The sequence below is a fragment of the Trachymyrmex cornetzi genome, unplaced genomic scaffold (assembly GCF_001594075.2).
Source record: "Trachymyrmex cornetzi isolate Tcor2-1 unplaced genomic scaffold, Tcor1.1 scaffold375, whole genome shotgun sequence".
NCBI lineage: Eukaryota > Metazoa > Arthropoda > Insecta > Hymenoptera > Formicidae > Trachymyrmex > Trachymyrmex cornetzi.
Genome location: NW_017298480.1, coordinates 86,513 through 108,223, shown reverse-complemented (window position 1 = coordinate 108,223; position 21,711 = coordinate 86,513). Strand labels below are relative to the sequence as shown.

The window sequence follows — 21,711 nt, the reverse complement described above, 5'->3', positions numbered from 1 at the left end:
ATTGCAACAGGCGTTTTAAAATTATTAATAACATCGTGTATAAACGTGAAAGATTAAATGTTTTATATCACGATTTCATAATGTTCAAGAGAACAAATGTTTCTGAGCAGTTGCATAACAAGCGATTGAAAGCGATATTTATTGGATGATAAATGTGTAGATTGATTGATATTATAAAAGATAATCTCTTTATTTGTTACGTGAATGATTGAACTCACTGACGCCAATAATCAATATTATAAATACTGGCGAATGTAGTTTGGCTTCCGGTCATAGTCATATCCGATAGTCGAATTTGTCTAATTGAATACTTACATTGACATTAAAGTGCTAAAAGGAAGAAAAACAGTATAAAAGACATTGTCCTCTTACTTCAAAAGTGACACCATAAAAAAGTTAAGTTTCCCAGAAAAGGAAAAAAACTATTTTTTTAATTAGTCAATAATTTGGCATAAAATTATTGACTAATTAAATAATATTAAACAAATAGAAGGACTCTTTATATAAAAATAAAAAATATAATTAAAGGGCGAAGTAAGAGTCAATACGCAAAATTGTAGCAAAAAATTCGTAAACATGAAAGAATGAGTCAGTCCAAATATAAAATATATAATATATAAGATAAACATTTAATAATATTACAAGTTTCGGCTACTAGATTGAGCCCTCTTCAGATATCGTTATACATGAATATGATATACAATAAGATCTTGTGAATATTATTAAATGTTTATCTTATATATTATATATTTTATATTTGGACTGACTCATTCTTTCATGTTTACGAATTTTTGGTACTACAATTTTGCGTATTGACTCTTACTTCGCCCTTTAATTATATTTTTTAATTAAATAATATGAATAAAGAAAGAATGTATATATAGGGTGTCCCGAAAGTTTTTGCCAATCGCTTTTGTGTAGATAGAGCGGACTAAACTGAGTCGAAAAGTCCTCTACCATTTTGCAATTTTCGCAATAGTTAACAAGATATTAATTACTAAAAATTGCCAAATATTGGTCTTGAATAATTTTTGTCTCAAATACTATCAAACTTTACAGAAAAACTGCAAGAGACAAAAAACATTTATTTTCTTCTCATAAAGTTCTGAGAACTTTTTCAGAATTTTTTATCAACTTTTTAGTATTGCATTTTCTTATTTTTACCAACATGAGAAAGTGCGGTCTTTTTCAGAATTTTTTATCAACTTTTTAGTACTGCATTTTCTTATTTTTACCAACATGAGAAAGTGCGATATTAAAAAATTCTGAAAAAATTCTGAGAATTTTATGAGAAGAAAATAAATAATTTTTGTCTCTTGCAACTTTTTTATAAAGTTGATAGTATTTGAGTAAAAAATTATTCAAGACCAATATTTGGCAATTTTTAATAATTAATATCTTGTTAACTATCGCGAAAATTGCAAAATGGTAGAAGACTTTTCGACTCAGTTTAGTTCGCTTTACCTACGCATAAGCGATTGACAAAAACTTTCGGGACATCCTGTATACTTAATATGATCAAATATTATTTATGTCAATTTTGTTCTAATATTTTTTAAGAAAATCGCCCTTTTATGATAATTTTAACGATCTTTTTAAAACCATCTTTTTTCAGTCATAATTATTTTTGAAAAATTTTTTATAAAACTAAGTTAGTTTGTTTTTAATTATTAATAAGACAATTTTACTTAACTGATTTATAGTAATAATTCGAAAATCACTTTTCTTATTTGTGTCACTTTTGAAATAAAGAAGCGATATCGAGAATGTATAATTTTATAGAAAATTCTCTAAAATAGAAACAGAAATCTTTATAACAAAATTAATTTTTATAAAAAGTTATTCTTTAATAGATATTAAGAGTGTGTTTTTTCATTAAAATCATCTTCCGTTATGTAATTCACATTACGAAACAAAAATAAACACAGTTTCTTGAACTTTATTGCACTATAATTTCCTCAATAAAACTTTCTTTTTTTTTTTTTTCATTTTGATGATTCTTGCCGGATCTGTACGAGTATCTGTAACGTGTAGTGTGACGGGAGCCACGGCTAATAAATCAGCGCTGTACGAGAATTTTATTGGAGTAGGCATTCTTCTCGCCGTGGAAGAAAGTTTTTGCCACTCTGTGCGTGCTGCACCGTTCAGTTACACGGTGACGGATAATTAATGCCAAGCGGCGCGCGGTCTTGATTTATTGCGAGTGATGTAATTACCGGCGCGTTTGGATTTGCGATACGCAAAAATTTTACGGAGGCTGGAACTTGAAGAGTCATGATAATTTCCTGCATGATTAATAAATATCGTGAATTGATTGCCCGTTACTATACTAATACTTATTGGATAAAATATTTTTACTCTCGCTTCACTTGTTTACATGTTGTTGATTACAAACACTGATAGGATCTCTACTACGGTAAAAATATTATAGTCGATTAATATTAATATATAATATTTAATTAATATATAATTCCAGTATTTTAATGTTTCGTTCAGAATCTGCATCCAAACATCGTTATTTCATCAAGACTGATATTTAAAATGTAATTATTGTTATTATGTAGTAATGTTATTTTATTTTAAAAATAGATACTCGAAATTGAGCACAGAATATATTTATACAATTTAATATTTATACACAATTTAATATTTATACACAATTTGATTTATTGTTTCTATAAAATATATTCGAGAGAGAGAGAGAAAAAAATCAGAAATTAACACAAACACACACATATTTTAACACTAATAAAAATGGAAAGAGTGAGTCGATATATGAATTTAGTCGCCGTATAAATGTTCTATAAAAATTCTTTTAACCTATATTGTTCTTCTATAAAATATGAGAAATTAGAGAGAAACGCGTGGATCCTATTATACGTTTCGTATACCTACATCTATATACATCTATTCCATATATTCTTTATGTAGGCAGGATACAGATAATATTTCGTGTTGATTATTAATATAATTTCATTATAATATCGACAATGGAAATGTAATAACAATAATTATAATAATTACAAAATAAATAGTTGGTTAATGAGACGGATTAGCTCTTTTCATACTTTCATGAATTACGTATAATATATCTTATTTTATTGTATCGATATAATAACGAACTTGTGCTAAATGCTATTGTATCATTTCATGGAATTAATTTGGCGCAGGCTTGATTGATTTAATTAATTAACGCAGTATGAAACGTTTCTCTCGTCCAAAACATGACTAAAAATTATTTCTACTGTACTCAAATAGAATTGTTATTGCATAATGTATATCTTCAAAGTTCGCTCACCACTCTGCATTTTTATTCGTATTCTGCACCGTGTTAATGTACGGGCATGCTTTGTGTGGCTCAAGGTTTGCCTTGAGGGGTAAAATTAATGAACTCGTGGTTTTGCCTTCTTATACTACCTATACCAGCTTATACCTTTCTCGACCCAAGCTTACCAGAGCGTACAATGGCCAAACAACATCCTAGAAAAGCTCAGGTGGTACTCAAACCAAGTAATACGAAACCGTAATCAGACTAATGGCACAGTTATTTTTCTTTTTGCGAAATCGATCGTATGGCCAATGAAAAGAAAGAAAAAGAAAAGAGAGAGAGAGAGAGAGAGAGAGAGAGAGAGAGAGAGAGAGAGAGAGAGAGAGAGATGGAGACATTCCAGTTTTGAATCGTAATAATAAAACTATAATATTTGTCGAGTACTAGGTAATTTAAAAGTCTGAATATTCTGATAATTATAATAGAGAATAATTTTATTGTTCTCTATGTATTCTTCGTTTTTAATAGCAATTGAAAATAATTTTGAAAATTATTTATAAATTTCAGAGATTAATTTTGTTGTGAAGAAAAAAAACTCGAAAGCGACTTGCACATTTGTCATCTTTATGTCGTAATAGAAAGGAACGGGAAGCATTAATCCTTCTCTCTGTGTTTGTAACGGTAATTTACGAAAGGATTAAAAAGATTTTATACGGTCAATTACGCTTTTGTACGAGAGACGGGGCTCGATATGTTAAAATCTACGCTACGCTTTCGTATGCGGCGAAGTTTAAGACGCATTTACGGTAACGCGCGTCGTGATATGTGCACAAAGCAACTCATTTGCGGCACAATAAAAGCAAATGCGAAGCACGAGTTATGTAAACCTACGTATGTACGTAGCCATAAATGCGGGCATATGGAGCGTAATTAACGTAGCCTCTGTCCAAGCGGGTACAAGCTCATTATCCGGCTTATGTAAGCACCAAATTTTATTGATCAACAAAGGATTCGTGCGAATCACGTTGACTCTCTTCGAGCATTCTTGCTCCAGAATAAACAGGACCGGCCGGCAAATATTATCTAATCCCATGCAAACAACATCACGAAGACAATCTGATTAATGAAGTTGCTGGTCGTCTATGTACTTGCAATATAAATATATTATGAGAATTAATATGTGCTTACGTGTAAATATATAGATGTCAGTGTGAACATGTAGACAGAAGATCATGTACAATGATTTCGATGAATTATTTTCGTACAAGTTTGTGGCCAATCTTTTATTAAGAGATTTTTTAACTCTTAAATATCTTAAATAAAATGTAATATTCTCATTATGTGGTATTTTATTTTTATTATAATCTTTGATATTTTTGTATTACTGTCATTTAGTTTATTTATTATATTTAATTTAGTTTATTAATGAAATTTTGCTAAAAGTCCTTCTGTTACTACATGTTTCAGGCGCTGCCACCGCCAAAGATGCTACATCTTCGAGTTGGTTACAGTGGAGAAGCGTACTCGAGACTTTAGAAGACTCGACAGAAATCTGGTAAGTTTTGGTAACTTAAATATCGATTTCGTGCTTGAAGAGAATCTAAATTATCTACCCCATCGACCAATCGACTAAATCTTCTGATAAAAAAGTTTTTAAGTGAAGTTCTCCCAAAGCAGTAAATCAACACACTATAATTAGATTCTGTGAGACTTGTATATACGAAGAGTATAAATGTATATGTAAAAGACGAGCAAAATTCAATAAATAAAATATGTATGTGCATATATATAAAGCGTATATGTATGTATATTATACTTTCTAAATCTGAATCAATGGATAGTCACTAATTACCCAATGGCATACTTGGCATTGGATAATTAGTGAAGTTCATTTAAAAAAGGAAAAATGTTTGAACATTATACAACTATAAAATACTGATATTTGCACATTAATTTCGATCTTCTAATATTCATTGAACTTATGCACTAAAACAAGATTTAGATCATATAATATAAAGAATCACATTATATAAAGCTAGGTTAGGGATCTCACGTTTCATTCACTGATTACCATACTTGACACTGATATCAGTGATTATCCACTGATTTAGAGAGTACTCTTGTAATATTGTAGAAAATTTATATATCACTAAATTACACAAAGTGAAATTTTTACACACATTGAGTCTTTAATAAAAGCGAAATTTTTTATATGCAGGTACTGAAACTAAAATATATTACAAAAAAATATTACAGTTTTTTCGTCATTACGATTATTGTGAAAATAAAATTAAAAAATTTTTTATGTTTAATTTTACAATTGTAATTCAAAATCTGATTCGTCGTAACTTTTTATCTTTTCACAAAATTAATTAAATTAAACATGATACGCCCTAAACAGTTTATCAGTATATTTATCAAGAGACGCGAGTAACGGTTTATGCTAAATATATCAGAAATAGTAAATCCGTAAAAAAGACGCTAAAGTGTACCTTTTTTCTGGAATATTTACACATAAAATATACAATTAAATTACAAATACAGTTTAAATATACTATTAATTGCAGATTTTTTATCGTCCATCCGACTAGGCTCTGTGCTTGAACGAAAGTTTTAGCCGAGTGCGCGAGGATTTTACGCTTCCACGACGATTCAGTGGACTTAGCGAAAGATTTTCAAAATCTGCTAGCGACTTTCAAGCATAATCCTTCAAGCATAAAAGCTAATTTTAAGCGGCTTCTATCACTTTGATAATACCACAGAAGTTGAAGAGCCAATATTTTACTGAATATTTAAAGTTGAAAGCGTTGGTAAAGTTCCCTAAGTATCCCAATTAATTCGATAATACATATTTTATATGTAAAATTTTTTTATAATTTGTTCCAATTTGTATTATTTTTCGTACTATTCTACGAAAATGTATATAAAACTTATGTATATTTCAATATTTGGAAATGTGTGTAGGGAAGAGTTGGGGAATTCTGAATACGAGATAAACGCGGACGATACGATCGCAGTATTATTAGAATACTGATAGCTACTTATATCTTGCATCCAAATAGTCCTATACCTATACATTTAGTCGCACTATAACACGAGATTATAAAACACACATACACAGTGAAAAAGACTATTCTTAAATTAACCATAATATACTCATATATAAGTAAAAATATTGTAATCTTGCTTTAAAAATTTTAGTCTTGAATTTGTATTGATATAAGATTTTAATTGAGCAAATCTTGAATTAAGTGCAAAGTAATACTTGCATCAAAACAAATTTAATCAAATCAAGATTAATATCTTTGAAGCAAAATTATAATATTTTTACTTATATATGAGTATATTATGATTGATTTAAGAATAGTCTTCTTTCTGTGTGCCATTTAAAATACCTTTACGTTTAAAATTACATGTTTTTGATGTTTTTGATGGGCGAAAATATAAGAATTGTGAATGCCTAAGGAAAAAGTTAAAAGAAGCTGATAAATATTTAAATATAAGAGTTAATTATTGTAGTTTAAAGCTAAATAATTGGAGTATCTTTTGAGTAAAGACTTTTATAATCAATAGATGTATAAAGAATCGTTGATTTCATTTAATTTTTTCTTTAGATGTCGGAATTCTTCCCTATTGTTTGAGAAAGAGGAATAAAATTTATATCAAGAAAAGTTTTTTAATGCTTTTGTTTTATTATTAGCAGAGTTATTAGAAAAACAGAAAAACTTTAGCAAGATATTTATTAAAGTCTCTTTCAATGAACTTTAAATTATGAAGTAATGTGTGATAAAAAGCTAATTAAAGTCTTCTTTCCAAATTACACTGAGAAAAAAATACTGTTGATTCAATTAAAGTCTATATTACGGGCTGTCACTAACATAAATAATTAATTCATGTATATTTTTATTGACGTAAAGGCATAAATTATTATTTCAATAATCAAGGCTTTTATGTCAATAAAAATATACATGAATTAATTACATATGTTAGTGACAGCCCGTAATATAGACTTTAATTGAATTAACAGTATCTTTTCTCAGTGTAGGCACCATTTAAGTTAATTGCATGATACATTTTATAAGAAAATCTTATCGATTATGTTATTAAAACGCACTCATGTAAATTTTTGTCTATAAGGGGTCTCTACAAAACTCAACTCTTTCGACATTTCCTTTGATGCTACCGTGTAATATGGATTCGTCTGGATGCTAATTAATATTTCCACTTTCCTCTTACACTTTCGTGTAAGAGCGACTTAACGAGCAGGTGAAAAGCATGAAAATTCTTGCTTACGGATCCCCATACAGATAGCGCTATTTATGCTTTAGAATCATGCTGTAATTATCCACAGGATAATTCCCAAAAATATTTACAGTTAATGTAAAAATAAGTACTCGTACAGGGGAGATATCTTTAAAGAACATTTTATATATATATTTTTTGAAAGTTAACATCAATTAACCATTTATTAACAAAATATAAAATAACTTATATTATTATGTCTTTTGAAATTATTATACCTAAAAAAATATGTAATAATTAAAATATATTATAAATAATATAAGAACTAAGGCTCAAATAATTCATAAAATCAATATAATAAGAATAGGGTTACGAGCCAAGCTAGGTCTTAATGCTGTGTTATTAAAAAAACAAACAGTTTATTGTAACATACGTTTCGACCCCAATTGGGTCATCCTCAATATTAAAATATATTATCTTAAAAAAAGTGGAAATGAAAATTTTATTATTTATACGCAAATATAAAGTATTCGTAGAGCTGAAAAATTTAGTTTTTAGATCATGAATACGCAAATTTCGTTGTATATTAAAACAGAATGTACTCATTGTACATCATAAAATTACTAATTAACTCTATTTTTTACAGAGATAAGATTTTTTTAATCAAATTTTTCCCTGAAATGAATATTTTTTGCGTTCACTGTATTTCATATGATATTCATATGATTTTATTATTGTATATTAATTAGACAGATTGCTATTGCATAACGCACTTTAAAATAATTTCGTATCATTTATGTGTCAGTTTAACATTCTTATCTCTACTTTATATGATCATGATCATTAGAAACCACGCAGATATCGAATATGCTCGCGAAGGAAAGAGGAAGCAGAAGGAAAGATCCGCCATTGTGGAACGGGGATTTCGTGGCTGGTTGTACGCGGGGGAACTATAAATTTTCAGATCGTGAAACAGGAAGGCGAATACATGCCTCAGGTCCCTGATACGGTCACGCACGTGCTTCTTCGCACGCACCGTCTCTCGTCGTTCCCTCCTTGAAATTTTATCGCGGAACGAATCCAACGAAAACGATCATAAAACTTTGCACTTTACAACCCCCAGACTCGGAGAAGTCAAGCGCGAGGGGCTGAAAACCCAGCTCGTAACCGAACAGGTATAGGCATGCCCAATGCCCTCCACTAAGTCCTAAACTGAAAACTGCACATTTATATTTTAATTACTCTGACCTCACGTTCTGACGAGACAAATGGCACCTTATTTCACAAATGCGATGCGGTACACGTAATTAAAACCGATAACTTAATAGTATAAAACAATATAAGACGATGAAACACTTCTTAATTGCCCTCAATTAGAATTATTGTAAATCATCACTTTTTAATTAAGTTTTCGTGCGAGAAAAAAATTGGCAGAGTAATTTACTTGCATATTTATGACATTTATAAATTTGTCAAGACTGTTGCGAAGAGTGTTAATATTATATTCATAAGACAATAAGATGCGTTGAAAATTTCAACATGTAACAAGTCCTTGTAATGTTCTATATATAAGGAATGCTAAAAAATTTATTTGCAGACTATGTGGAATACGAAAAGAATTATTTTAAATTTAGTTTTGCTTTTAGCATTAAAAATAAGAAATTTAAAGCTTTGTGCCATCCTAATATTTTAGCATAACCACATCCGCGACTTTTCTCGCTTCCGCACAACGCGACTATGAAATACTGAAAGAAAAGAGGAAGAGACGAGAATTGCACTCTCTTTAGCGCAGACAACAAGAAAAGATACAACGAGAAAAAAGAGCCTCCCAGGAGGTTCAATGGCGCACAAGAGATAAACCGTCGGAACACATTGAAACTCCTGCATAGTCGAGCAAAATGAAAATGACTCGAATCGTTCAAGAGAAAGCATCACCGTTCGAATAATTATTAACAAAGATTAAAATGCGATTGAAATAGGAAACACAAAGAATTTAAATCGATAAATCACAAAAATGTTATCGGATAGTTAATCGCAGTTCGTTTAAGCTGCTTTATTTAAGCTACTTATGTTCAGAGTATTGTAATCCCAATTTCATAAAACATTAAAAATTGTTGTGTTTTATGTATTTAATTAGATGTAGACTTTCATGGATTGTGTTAAGCTACATAAGGTTCATAAGTAATTGAAAGAAAATTTTATTTAATATTGTATAAATTATTTCAACACAATTTTTCTTTGAAATTTATTATGTTTATTTAATTTGAAACCACAAATAAAAAGCTTATAAAAGAACAGCATCAAACTTTTACTGGAAAATTATAAAATTGTTATTAAACCGTCAATTGCAGTTAAACAATATTAAATAGCACGAATATTTTTATTATACGAAAAAAAAAACATTATTTGAGTTGTGTGTGTGTGTTTATGTTCAAAGTAGGTATTATAATACCAGCTTTATAAAATATTAAAAATTTTTGTTTTATGTATTTAATTAAATATACAGGATGCCTACAAAATTCATTCTCACTTCCTATGAAAATCCGCGAAATACATGTTTGATCATTTTAAGGAGCTATTCCTTTAAAGGAAGTGAGGCTTCTTGAAATAATCGAATATATATTTTGCGGTTTTTCATAATTTTGAACTATTTCTAAAATATAGAGATAAAAGAAAGACTATAGACTTCTAGACTTTTACGATCATGTTATACTTCAATAACTAAAACAAAATTTGTTCTTTATTTAATACCATAAATCTTTTTAACATGATTTCATGTTAAAAAGATTTATGGCATTTGAAACTTATTTATCAAGGATATTTGACATCACGAGTTATTAAACAAAAAACAATATTAAAGTTAAGAATTCAGTAATGATAAAAAAGTCCGTAATACACACACACACACACACACATATATGTATATATATGTACACACTACTCAACAAAATTAAAGGATCACTTGTTCCACCCTGTAAAAATAGATAAATTTCGAGATAGAATAACTTCGTCAAAAATCATCGTATTGAGATTTTTAAAAAAGCATTTTAAAGCTTGAAATCTCTAATTTTCAAACCTACACTTTAAAAAACCGTATTACTCATATTTCATAAAGTTACACAAACATAAATGAAGATGCATCATATCTCAAAATTTTTTACGAAATTTGCGAAGCTCTACGGAGCCAAGTAAAAATTATGTACAAATGCAGTTTACAGCTTTCGAAAGAGTGAATCTTATCCTTTAATTTGCTTTTTTGTTGACCTCTGTACGATTTTTTTTCACCGAGTTATTCAACGTCGAAGCAAAAACGACCTTTTTTGCTTCGATGTTGAATAACTCGGTGAAAAAAAATCGTACGAAGCTTCATAAAAAAAGGAATTAAAGGTAAAGATTCACTCTTTCGAAAGATGTAGACCGCATCTGTGTACAATTTTTACTTGGCTCCGTGGAACTTCGCAAATTTCGTAAAAAATTTTGAGATCTAATGCATCTTCATTTATATTTGTGCAACTTTATGAAATATGAGTAATACGGTTTTATAAAGTACAGGTTTGAAAAGTAGAGATTTCAAACTTTAAAACGCTTTTTTAAAAATCTTGATATGATGATTTTTGACGAAGTTATTCTATCTCGAAAGTTACCTATTTTTGCAGGGTGGAACAAGTGATTCTTTAATTTTGTTGAGTAGTGTATATATGCATTACGGACTTTTTTATCACATTACTGAATTTTTAAGTTTAATACTGTTTTTCTGGAAACTTTTAATAACTCGTGATGTCAAATATTCGTAAACAAGTTTCAAATTCGAATTACGTTAAAAAGATTTTCGGTATTAAATAAGGAACAAAGAGCCTCCGCAAGCTCCATGCAAAAAATGCCCGTTTTCGGTACCTCGATTTTTGAAACTTTTATTATGCCAAATAGTTACATATGAATATATGATGACCCAATAATCCCTGCAAAATTTCAAGAGGAGCATACAGCCCGTTTAGGAAATAGGGGGGTTAAAGTTGACCATGTCCAATAAAAAAATATAGCAATTCCACATTTGAATTCGAACAATAACGTCATTTGTAATTTTTTTAAATTGACTTCAAATTCGTAATCAGCGACCCCAAAAACCCCCGAGTAACAAGTTTCGAGTAGATCCAATGAATTTTAACATAAATTGTCCGCCATATTGGATCCGCCATTTTGAATTTTGTAAATATAATTTCATATTTATAATCAGCAGCCAAAAATCTTAAAAGATCCATTTAGGCTGAATTTTTTAGACGTTATTGTTTGAATTCAAATGTGGAATTGCTATATTTTTTTATTGGACATGGTCAACTTTAATCCCCCCCCCCCTATTTCCTAAACGGGCTGTATGCTCATCTTGAAATTTTGCAGGGATTATTGGGTCATCATATATAACTATTTGGCATAATAAAAGTTTCAAAAATCGAGGTACCGAAAACGGGCATTTTTTGCGGAGGCTCTTTGTGTTATACAGGAAATGGAAAGTTATTTTTTAAAAGTAACAAGTTACAGTTACTCGTTACCGAGTAGGAAAAGTTACAAGTTACCGTTACTAGTTACCGATTTTTAAAAGTAACTCGTTACAGTTACCGTTACTTGAGAAAGTAACTTTTTGTTACTTTTCCGTTACATTTTTTTAAATCGACGACCGTCAATCACAGCACACGGGCCTAGGGACTTCTCTAGTCTCAAGCGCTATACACTGTAAAAAATTGTGTAAAATTACAACTATTATACTGGATAATTTCGAGATCCACTGTAATAGTTGTAAACGTCCACACGTTTGTAAATTTGCAATATGCAAATAAAAATAATTTCTTGGTTTGTAACTAAGCAGATTATGGAAGTATAATACAATGTGTAGTATGTGTAGCTACAGGAACGATAATATGACAATACATTTCGCACTATATATTATTATACATTTAACAACAATAATAACAAAGCGAAAAATTTCTGTTATATTACGTAATATCCTGCTATTTACATAATTGTCAATATAAAATTAAATATATTTACACAATAAAAACAAATTTACATAATTTTTGTGGAATTACATAATTCTGTAAAATTGCATGATTTTTTTATATTTACGGGACTAATCATGTAATCTATTTTACATCTATATTATATGTGTAAATTTACGAAATTTTTTTACAGTGTAAGTGGCTTGTGTCTTATCGTGTCCAATCATGTGCAAAGTAACGATAAAAAAGTAACTGTAAAATTCGTTACCATTACCAAAAACATGTCACTTCGTTACTATTACAGTTACCAAAGAAAAAAAGTAACTGTAACTTCGTTACAAGTAACGAGTTACTTCCATTCCCTGGTGTTATGTATGTATATATATGTATATATATATATACACACACACACACACACACACACACCTGTGCACAATAGTTGCATTAGGCTGGTCACACACGTTCAAGCAAATTTGTCAAGTATGTTTGCGCAAACTGCTTGTGCAAATTAATTTGGACATATGTGTCAGAAAAGTTATTTGTGTAAGCCAAAGTAATTGTGCAGTTTTCTGACACACACGTTCAAATAAATTTGCACAAGCAGCTTGTGCAAGCATATTTGACAAATTTGCTTGAACGTGTATGAACGGACTTAAGTTACACAAATAATGAAATTTAGGCTCTAATAAATGAATCAATGAATGTGTCTATTAGAGCTAACAAGTTGTTCAAGTTGTTCAACATTAAATTAATTTTATTAAAAATATAATTGTATACGACAGGATTACGAAAGCACGTACCTATTCGATTTTTTGGATAAGGATTGACTATATAGTTTTTTAATTTGGTAAACTATTTTGTGAATATTTTAATGTATTAGTGTTTATTAGGATATAATTTTATATACTGAAAAGGACCCAAAACGAAGATCAAAACATATATGTACATTTTTTTTAAATAAAATTAATTTAATGTATACTTGAACAACTTGTATTCTAATAGACATTATACTTTCATTGGATTAAATTAAGTGCATGGCTTTCAATTGTATGTTTCAGGACAAAATGTCGATGACTGGGAGCTTAATGGGATACGAAAACAATAACGATGTGAACCAGGCCAAGTGTAAAAAGCCGTTGAAGCCGCTGCCGGTTGTATCGAGTATAAGCTCCGGTGGTGTTACCACGACCACGGGCAAGTCGAAGAGGGCACGAAAATCTACGAGGAAAGAATCGTGTATACGCGGTCATGTGAACAGCCTCTGGTCCGTCTGGTACGGCATCGTAGCTGTCGCTTTTCAAGCGTACATAGCAATGAGATACGCCAGACGATTCGCCGGTAAGATAGCTCTACCTCGTTTTATTCTGCTAAAATACGCCTCTCTACGGGATCGACCACGTTAACAACATTGGAAAATCTTCTTTTGGACCAGTGATTTCGTCTCCGAATAAATTACCTATTTACTATCATGCACAATTGAATCAAATCTGATAATCTCTCATCAATGCGTACTATAAAATCTTTGATGGAACCTCCTCTTTCTTTTTGACATCAACATAAGATTGTACAATTATTTTATATCTGCAGAACTATTTGATGTATAACTTAACATGAATTTTTTATGAAATAAAAAGAACAAAGTGATGATTATGAAATTACTTTAGCGACTTCGAAGCGGTTCTCTTCCCCTTTCATTTGTTACTTTAATCAGTAAAACTTCTGAGCGAGGTTCCGAATGGTTCGTTGCCTTTCCTTATTTTCTGGCTGTTTCCGGCGGCGGTTTTGCGTAAATTTCTTCTCTTGGCAGCTGGTACGATGCTTCCGTTACCGGAGGTCGTTACGTAAAAGACACACGGTAGAGACGGAATTGCCAACGAAATTTTTCATGCTATCTATCTCTTTCCAAAAAGAGATCTTATAAATCCTATCCATTTCGATAGGATTAACAGAAAATCAGAGAATTGTTAGTTAAGTAGATTGTAGATTTAAGAAATTGTAAACGAATTAATATCCTGTTAATGTTATGCTTCCTGATAATTCTTTAATCTATAAATTTAGGAATAACGAATGATTTTCCTTTCCTTCATTATCGCTTTTCGTTTAATCACTTGTGATATCAAGAAAGCTGTTTAATTGCTCTATAAAGTGAGATTATTTTTCCTTCGAAAAAAAAACTTCTTTTATTATAATTCGAACAGAAGGTAATCTCTAAGTTTATATTTTTTCACGAAAACAATTATAGTAATTGATATAATTTTGTAATTAAGAAGAAAGCCCAAAATAAGATTTTAAATAAAAATAAGATTTTAAATAAAAATAATTTGCGTTTTTAAAATAAGATTTTAAAAAGACAAAAATTTTAAGTTCGACAAATTAATTTGTTTTTTAATACATCAATATCAATTCACATGCTTCTTCTTAAATATATTAAGTATGTAAAACGTTATTTTTTTCTGTAATGTGTTTAATTTGCGTGTTTTCATATAATTCCTTTAGCTTACTTGTCATTACCATGGCCAGCGGACGCGCCACCTCCTAAAATTGAATTGTATGCCTGCCTGGTGCTAGCCGGTACCGGAGTCGTTCTACTTCCGGTTCTACTTGGTGCGGCATTCTTGAAGCTCGGTAATTTGGCAAACGATGGAATAAAACTAGGCCGACATTTGAGCGCTTGTTCGCGCGACCCTCCATCTTCGCTTCTCACTAATAATCCTGATAATAGTAAGTAAACCATAATTTCAAAGTACAAAATAAGTATTTCACGAGTACAAAAAAACGCACATAATATACTGTAGAGTTTGTAATTATAGTTAATTTTTATATTTAAGACATAAAATAATTAAAAGCTGTCTTAACTTACTTTTATTTGAATTGAAAATGTTGATGGAATTTTTATTGTTTTTAATCAGACTATAAATAGGTATCTGGGGGAGGGGAGGATCTTTAATTATTTTATATTTATATAATACTTTATATTTATACGTAATACTTTATTTTGTTGTTATGTACATTATATATCCAAACTAAATACATATGAAAATAGTGTTTAAAAAAAAGCAGTAAATGTGCGATAAATCTGATATATAATACCATATTTAACATTATTAATTTGAAAGTTTAAGAGGGAGATGACTTATTCTAAATTTTATAGGTCGTTTAATAATTCGATGCAAGTCTTTAACTATTCGAAAGTTTTCAGGAATTTTCCTTTACAGCACATAAAAGTACAATCATTTCCATCGATTGATACAATTGAAAAGTAATAAATTTATGTAATAACATCATAAAGAAAATTGAGTATAGAATAAAAACTAACATCAGTTTTACGTTTTAATTCAAAGACGACTGATTGATCTTAATTACAATGTATAACTTCGAGAAAGATGCTGAGCAGGGTGATAACTACTCTTTTTTAGGTCTGGTGAATAATTTATGGAGACACGGTGGCCCTACGGCGACCTTCGTGCATCTCTGCACGGCCATGTGCTTCCTCCTACCCTCTCTGCTCATGGAAGCGAGGCTAATACACGCTGGATTTCTGCCAAAAGGTAATATAAATGTCTCTGCATTGCTACTCGTTACACTTCTTCTACGTTTAAAAAGGAGACATATGATTTTCCTTTAAAAAAAAAATAAATGAAATAATAAGAGTATAAAGGAAAAATATAAAATAAATAATTAATATTGTGTCGAGTTTTTATCATTTTTCATTTTATTAAAAACTATCAATGTTACGTGCAAGTATCCGTGTAAGATAAAAAAAATCTGAACTTTCTTAAGCAATTTTAAGAAAATTTATCCGAACGCAATCTTAAATTGTATTATACTACTTTAAATTGGGAAAGTGCGAATTCATCACACGCTTCTTTCTTCACCTTTTCTTGAAATTCTTTTGTCAAATACTTAGTCTTCTTTCGATGTTAGAAATTTACTTTAAAGTTTTGATATAAAAGACTTGGTTTTCTTATGCCTTGAAAATTAGATGTAAAAATAAATAAACTAAAATAAACTAACTTTATGTTGCATTTAGTTGATAAGACATTCGCTTTTTCTTTAATACACGCATTTTACGAGCTTGTTATTTTATAAGCTTCAAATGAAATATTTCTATCGTACTTTTCGCTAAAATATACTCCCGCGATTCCGAGTTTTGAACACGTTAATAAATAAGATAGCAACAAAATATAAATAATTTTTCAGATTACTTTTACATTTCGGGATAAGACAGTCCGGTGACTTTGCCCATAAATCCAACTTCCTGTCAAACAGAGCAGTATACCACGCTTTCATTTCACTTTAAAAGCGCGGTTACCGCTCCCGGGCAATATTGAATGAGTAATAGTCGAGCTCAACGATGTCGACAGAAGCAGGCGTATACTTTGACGTATACCACGATTCCACGCTCGCTGAATTTTCACGGGGACAACGCGGCAGATATATATAGCGCGAAAGAAAACAATAAAATCCACGTGCGAGACCGAGCATCTTTCCGCGATCACTTTTCCGGGAGCTTCCCATTTCGCGTGCGCACCCTCGCTTGTGCAAACAATGGGATAAGAGGGTTCAGCGAGGGAACGTACTACTGTTTGTTAATGCAGTACGCACTTGAAAGTACTTTCGCTTTACTGATCTGCAAATGTCATTTGATATTTAAACTAAATGAAACCTCTAAATAAGACTGATAATTTGATAAATCCCATTATTTCAGTGACAATAACATTGTTAGACAAATCCAATAAAAAAAAACTTTATATTTTATTGAAGCACTCTACTGCTATTTATATAATTTCTTCGCTGTGTTTCAAGAAATTTTTACATTTATCTGACAATGAGATATTATAAATTGCTTGACATTGAATTTTTTAATTTGACTATTCAATTTTTATATTTTATCTTTTTCAACAACCAAAACTTATTTCTAGGTTGATCAAATAATTTTATACGCTTCTACGTTTATAGCAAAGAAATGGTAATAATTTATAGAGTCATAAAAAGAGAAAGGTAGTCATCTAAATATCCTAACACTTCTTAACTTTATTTTATCAAGTTGGTACTTAACTTCATCTCTTTTTCTCTCATATATAGTTTATATTAAATTTACCTTTTTAAGTTCTTCTATTTAGTAAATAATTTACAAATTGTTTGTTCATAACGTTAATCGATGCGACGATACCCATCATCTCGTAAACTTCAAATTGTCCAGCAGATGATGGGCAACAGCTAATTTGGCGGATGTACGTTAATCTCATAAATTTTAGCTAATGTCCGACCGGCAGGTAATAATCTCCATAATTAAAGCGCCGCCGTAAAGTCACGTTCGTTCGAACAAATACAACATCCGCGTCTGGCGCAGGTTGTTATTACCAAAACTACTAAATACACTCGCCGCGAACACATTGAAACGAAACAACCAGACGAACGTTTCGTCGGACGTACGCGCAGCTCAAAAATTGTACTGTCCCGCAACATGTTCGAAGTTTCCACGTCCTATTTACCGGCAGGATAATACCAAGCCAGATATTCTCGGTTCCGGAAATATCATCAACCGCTGAGCAGAAGGAAAGTTTCTACATGGTTTCGCCCATCTCGTTGGCGAGCAGTCGCGCCGACCTGAATAAATGCATTTCTACGTCGAAGGCTAAACTCGATAAACCGCGATTTACGGCAAGATTCCTTGACGCATAAAATGAGAAATTTAACGGGTATCTATACGCGCGCTTCAAGCTCCCGTTTCTAACACATACATATGTGACATCGTGATGTTTCAGAGTCTATTGAAAGATGCAAATATTGATACTGCTAATAACATAAACATTAATTGACACTATTAAGAATCGCGTATTTAAGAGGACAGTTATGTCCAAGAGTCGAAATAATTTAAAAATAAGGCGTTTAGGATTTTTTAAAGAAAACTATTGAAACGTTTTCTTTTTGAGAAGGTTTCCCCCTTTAATGATATTAACAGTCAATTGTTTTCATTTCCATATCTATAAAATCCTATAAAAAAGTTAATGTACAAAGTTTTGTAGATTATTCACAAAGTTTATTATATTAATATATCGTATTTACAGAAAAGCAAACTCTAAAGTGTTAATTATCTTATTAAATACCAAAAACAATAATTAACATTCAAAATGGCTTTAATTTTGAGGCGCTTTGGAGGCGCACAAACAATAGCTATGGATCTTTTCATGAATAAATTCTCGAGGCAGCTAATGAAATAGTCTTTAGTTCATTAACCGATGAAAAGTTTTTATGATATTTAATAAAATATAATTAACACCTTACTACCCAGATAACAAGATGACATTATTTGATATCAAAATAACGTCAAATATAACGTCATCTTGTCTTTAATGTCATTTTAATGTGAAAATGATAAATAATGTCAGCTTGTTACTTGGATTTCATAAACACAAAACTTGATGTATTTAAACTTTTTTATTACTCTGTACTGATTTTCGAAATTTATAATTCAAACATACAATTTGTTTGAATAAAGTTATACATAGATAGCAGACAACAATATTGTTGTTACATCGTTGCCTTTTTAATCTTTTCATTGCGTGCGATCGTGCAATATATCACGTTAGGAGGAGAAATTTTCAAGCAGATGCAGCAGTGGCAGTTCCAGCTTCGCCAGCGATAACACACACGGTAGTAAACTCGTCGATGTCATAGGCGAAGGTGTGCAGTGAACATTATTCATCCCCATACGTCCCCTGAACTACATTACTTAGTCTGCACTATAAACCAAGCTTGCTTTCTCGACATGAAAATTATTCCAGGGCACTATAGAAAATATCTTCTAAATTTATTTAGATGTAGCGCACTGTAAAAAATGTGCAGCATATAGCGTCTGTTAAGAAAATAAAAAAGTATATATAGTTCAAGGCTAATTAAAAGAGGGGGAGCCGAGTTAGTTTTAATCGAGGTTTTAATGCTAACAGCTAATGTATATTTCAAGTGATCAAGTGATATTAATTTTTAAATGATTTGAAATGCACATTAGCGTTAGCACTATAAGAACCAGCTCACTAGCAATAATTACGAGCGCTTGTTTTTCACTTTTTAAAAATGTATTAAATGTGTTCTGATATTTCGATACATTTAAATACGTCTCTTTCAATTATTTAGAGACGAATAGCAGCCTTTTTTGTGTATAAATTATGTATTACATTCTTTATTATTAATTTTTTTTTATATAAATGAGGAATTGTTGGATATTTTGAATAGTACTACCTAAACCTCCTTATTAAATTAATCATATCAATTTCTGTTATTTACATATAATTATGAATATTTTTGCAATTGACATTAACGCGTCTTGTATAGGAAATGGATAGATTATGTATTGACAACATTTATTTTAAACTCTGTATTTATAAATATAGCAAAAGTGTTTTTGCAGCGCGACGTATCGGCGAAACGAGTTTTCCATCGGATTGTTAATTAAATGCCCGGAAAATCAAGTTTAATCGCATTTCTACGTTCTCCAATCCCAGGCTGCGTACAGCCGATTTTGAAATATCGACGCAGACAGGCAGTGTTTCGGACTTTAGCCGCATTAATACAGGGAGTCAATATGTGTGTATTACATGCACGCGCGCCCGCGCACGTCGAAAGGTATCCGACGTAATGCACCACCGAAGCTTGCAAATAGGTATCATTCGCAGCGCGCATTAAGCTCGCTCGTAATTATGGTAAAGTGACGTATACAGTCTGCACCGACAGAACGTCGCTAGTAACATCGCCCGTAAACGCTTGTCCGTGCACATTCGCTACTGTTTCACTACACGCTTGCTAGGACTGAAAACTCGATTCGACTGAGAGCAACTGAGAGATACTTCCAGGTTTTTCTACCCAGTTCCGCCGCTTAATTACCGGCGATGTCTCATCCAGCGGAATTGTTCACAAAATTAAAATCTTTAACTCGGCGGAGGCGGTTGTACAAACTGGTGCTGTGTGCTTTCCGTTCTCGACATCTGCAGCGGACTCTTTTTGCGAGCTAGGATTAATTATAGACTAAAATGCAAACGATGTCAAGTGACAAGAACATTTTGCATACTTTTATACTTTTCATTCTTTTTCTGCTCGCTCTCCGATGTGTAAATCTATGGTTGTCTCCTAGATAAATATTTTTAAATCAAACTTTCATCAGTGAATACTTTTTGTTTTTTAAATTTCACCACTAGATTTTTATACTTTAAGTTTACTTTTTTCGATGATAGAGAATGTAAATTTTTTAAATAATCAAGTAGGATAGACCGAGGCGAATCGGATTACACGGCGAATTGGATCAATATATACATATTTTGAAACAGTTCAATCAATATTTGTCGTTAGTTTTATTATTTCTTTGTTATAAGCAAGCTGTTTTAATGAAATTAATAACATATAATGGCTATCTCAAAATTTACATTGATCCGATTCGCCCTGTGATCCAATTCGCCTCGGTCTACCTTAATAGGAAATTTTACACTTCCACGCTAATAAGAAAGAATTGTGTGTGAAGCGACAATAATTTATAGAACCAGGAAAAGGTAACCATTTACCCAGGTAAAATACGGAATCATAATTAAAAGTCACAGAACGTCATCATGACGTTATTTGATACCTAAAAATTGACTTATAAGTGACGAATGAGGTCATAATAATGTTCTCATGACTTTTGTGTTCTACTTGGGTAAAGTTAAATGTTCAAACATTTTCGGTAATTTTATTTATCTCTCTCTTCCTCTTTTACAGTTTATATTAAATTTATCTTTTTAAATTATTGCTTAGAATAATTTGAAATAATTTTATTGTTTACCGACAACATAGAAAATTACTTTTCCAATATATAAATAATGTGAAAAGGGACGAAATAAGAGTCAATAATAAAATTTGTAAAAATTCAAAAATAAGTCAATAAAACTAGTGTATAATTAACGTTACGTGTCAACTATTCTCAAGATTAAATTATTCATATTACAATAGAGTACTTATAAAATAAAACTGAGTATGCGCAAAATACTTCTAACATAATTTGACAGTCGGAAATAAAACCAAATTAAAATTGAGTATGCGCAAAATACTTCTAACAAAAGTTGACCGTCGGCAATAAAACATTTAAAATTAGCCATATGTATATATATAAACAATACTTTACAAGTTTCGGCTCTCGGATTGAGCCTTCTTCAGAAGAAAAAATTATTAATTGATCATACG

The 21,711-nt window shown here is 30.7% G+C and overlaps 1 protein-coding gene across 2 annotated transcripts in view; it reads left to right on the top strand.

Annotated features, from left to right (window-relative positions):
• The first annotated feature begins 4,761 nt into the window (after positions 1–4,761).
• The window catches only part of tinc (transmembrane protein tincar), a 59,224-nt gene continuing 42,274 nt past the window's right edge, over positions 4,762–21,711 (top strand). For both annotated transcript variants that reach the window (XM_018511516.1, XM_018511517.1), the window contains exons 1-4: positions 4,762–4,823; positions 13,560–13,839; positions 14,998–15,222; positions 15,918–16,049. In XM_018511516.1, the coding sequence (XP_018367018.1) occupies positions 13,566–13,839; positions 14,998–15,222; positions 15,918–16,049 (631 nt within the window). In that variant the 5' untranslated portion in view covers positions 4,762–4,823; positions 13,560–13,565. The remainder of the gene's footprint in view (positions 4,824–13,559; positions 13,840–14,997; positions 15,223–15,917; positions 16,050–21,711) is intronic.